The sequence below is a fragment of the Otolemur garnettii genome, unplaced genomic scaffold, assembly GCF_000181295.1.
Source record: "Otolemur garnettii isolate 467f Iridium unplaced genomic scaffold, OtoGar3 scaffold00081, whole genome shotgun sequence".
NCBI classification, from domain to species: domain Eukaryota; kingdom Metazoa; phylum Chordata; class Mammalia; order Primates; family Galagidae; genus Otolemur; species Otolemur garnettii.
Window position 1 is genome coordinate 5,605,713 of NW_003852476.1, and position 2,542 is coordinate 5,608,254.

The 2,542-nt window shown below is 40.6% G+C and overlaps 1 protein-coding gene across 1 annotated transcript in view; it reads right to left on the reverse strand.

The window, feature by feature from the left end:
• Positions 1 to 238: 238 nt before the first annotated feature.
• Positions 239 to 2,542, reverse strand: part of SIX4 (SIX homeobox 4) — a 9,817-nt gene continuing 7,513 nt past the window's right edge. Inside the window, exon 4 of the mRNA XM_023515883.1 lies at positions 239 to 1,035. Coding sequence (XP_023371651.1) covers positions 239 to 1,035 — 797 coding nt within the window. The remainder of the gene's footprint in view (positions 1,036 to 2,542) is intronic.

The window sequence follows — 2,542 nt, forward strand, 5'->3', positions numbered from 1 at the left end:
TTTAAAAGAGAACCTTACATGTGAACAAAAAGGCTGCAGTAATGCAGTTCTGCTTCTGTGTATTAAACTGTGATCTTCATGCAGATCAACCTAAGGTCTCTCGAATGCATTTATTTGCAAAAGTAGAATGTTTTCCTTTAAATGGGAAAATGCTTTATGTCCTTGGGGCTTCATGAAAAGATTGGCTACCAATGCCAAAAAAGAAAAAAAGGGGAGGGGTGGGAGGAAGAAATAAAGTTCATAAATCTTGCATGTCTTCGTCCAACTGGACAGTTTGGAGCTTGGCAAGCTCTTTTTTGTCTGTTTCCAGATCTTCACAGACCGTCTCAACCATGCCATCTAGGACGTACTTAGATTTGGAGTCCAGCATCATTAAGCTACTGGTTGCTTTACTTTCAGAATTTGGTAAGAAATTTTCTTTTATGTTAGCTACTGATTGTAGAACCAAACGATGTTCTCTGACAAAATCCTGGTGTACTGATGGGGAGGGGTGACCTACCTGGTCTTCAGCTGTAGGAACTATTTCCCCAAGGGCAGCCTGAGCCAAGGGGACTGACAATAGGTCTTGACCAGTAATAAGGGAGCAGTTCTGAAGAGTTGCATAGTTAGTGTTGCTGACAGATGTCACAGTAGATTTGCTTGCCACAGGTGCAGGCATTGGCTGGCCATCGGCAATATCAGGGTTTAGCTCAGTGGGATTTAACAGTGCAGGGGGAGTCAGGGAAAAATTGTGAGTTGGTGATACATTAACTAACGAGGAGGCCAGTGGGTGAAGGCCACTCCCCGAGATATTTTCAGAAGACAGGTTTGCATTTACTTGTGCATTCTGATTGACAGTCATCAACTGAGAAAATGCTAGGCTCCTGTCCAAGCCTTCCTGTTTCACAGATCCGATAGTCTGGCCTGAATTAGGAACAGTGTATACCACTGCACTGGGAGCAAGGGAGCTCAAGAAAACCTTTCCTTGCTGTACTGTGGTGGACTCACTTGTAAATGTGCTCCCATCTGAAGTGCTTGGATTTACTGAAATATTACCTAGAAAAAATAAAGTACCAATTATCATTGATGGAAGTGATAATAAAAAAGTTACTTCTTTACACATAAGATTTTTTTGCTCAGGAATAATACCTATAAGGAAGCAATACAGAAATTGCTGCATAATAACTTAGCCCAATCCTGGTTCAAAATCACCTTGAGCTGTTGAAACTACAGATTTCCTATGCTGGGCGTGGTGGCTCCTGCTTGTAATCCTACACTCTGCAAATCCAAGGTGGGTGGACTGCTTGAGCTCAGGAGTTGGAAACCAGCCTGAGCAAGAACAAGACCCCATCTCTACTAAAAACAGAAAAACTAAGGCAAAACAATTGATTGCTTGGCTCAAGTGTTTAGGTTGCTATTAGCTATGATACCATAGCACCCTACTCACAGTGCCAGAGTGAGAGTCTGTCTCAAAAAAAGAAAAACAAAAAAAAACCCCAAAAACCAGTACAGATTCCCAAGATTTACTGCTTGAAAGTCTGACTTAGTAAGTAAGTCCTCTCAAGAAATGGTGATGACCAAGCTGGAGTGAGAACTATTGGTTTAGGAACTAAGTGTGAAAAAAAAAATCTTTTTCAAGTTTTGATTTCAGTCAAGTTTTCAGTTCTTTATTACCAACTCTATCTCTCTCTCTTTTTTTTTTTCTGAGAAAGAGTCTTACTCAACCCGTGGCAACTCTTGGGCTTAAGCAATTCTCTTGCCTCAGCCTCCCAAAGTAGTTGGGACTACAGGCTATTTTTTGGTTGTAGTTGTCATTGTTGTTTGGCAGGCCTGGGCTGGGTTCGAACCCACCAGCCCTGGTGTTTGTGGTGGCGCCTTAGCCGCTGAGCTACAGGCAGCCAGCCAACCAACTTGGTATCTCTTAATTAGTTGATAGTTGTTGCTAGCTTTGCCAGTTAGAGCTAGAAAACAAAAATGCAAAATAAAATGCCTTTGTTCAGGACTGCAAAGTAACTGACATCAAATGTAAATGAAACAGAAAATGGTAACATAAAATGAGTTACCTAGGGACTTAAAAGTTAACCGTATGAACCTGTATAGACCTGTATAGGTAAAGAGTAAGTTGTACCCTTTTACCAAACCATAGTCATGTCAAATCAACAAAACATTCAAAGGTTTTTTTCTTCCCTTTTGTTGTGCCAGTTTTGAATTTTCAGTGCTGTAGCAATAGGAAGAATTAATGGTAACACTGAAATGTGCTTTCTAAAATAACATTAAAATAAAGGACCAGAGCTAATGCTTCTCCAAAAGGTTTACATCTTTTGAGGATCATACTATAATGGTTTATAGAGGTCAGAAGTAGAAAAAGAAATGTAAGTGGAAAGCTGAGATGTTCAAATCAGATAACTCAGTGTAGATAAATTCCATGCCCCCAACTAACAAACGAAAATGAAACCATTTTCTTTCTGAGTCTTCACATGGGCACAGTGAGATGATGCAAACTAGATCATCTAGGCCCTTAACTCTGGCCACTGGGGGACAAGTAGATTGGGGGAAACTTTGT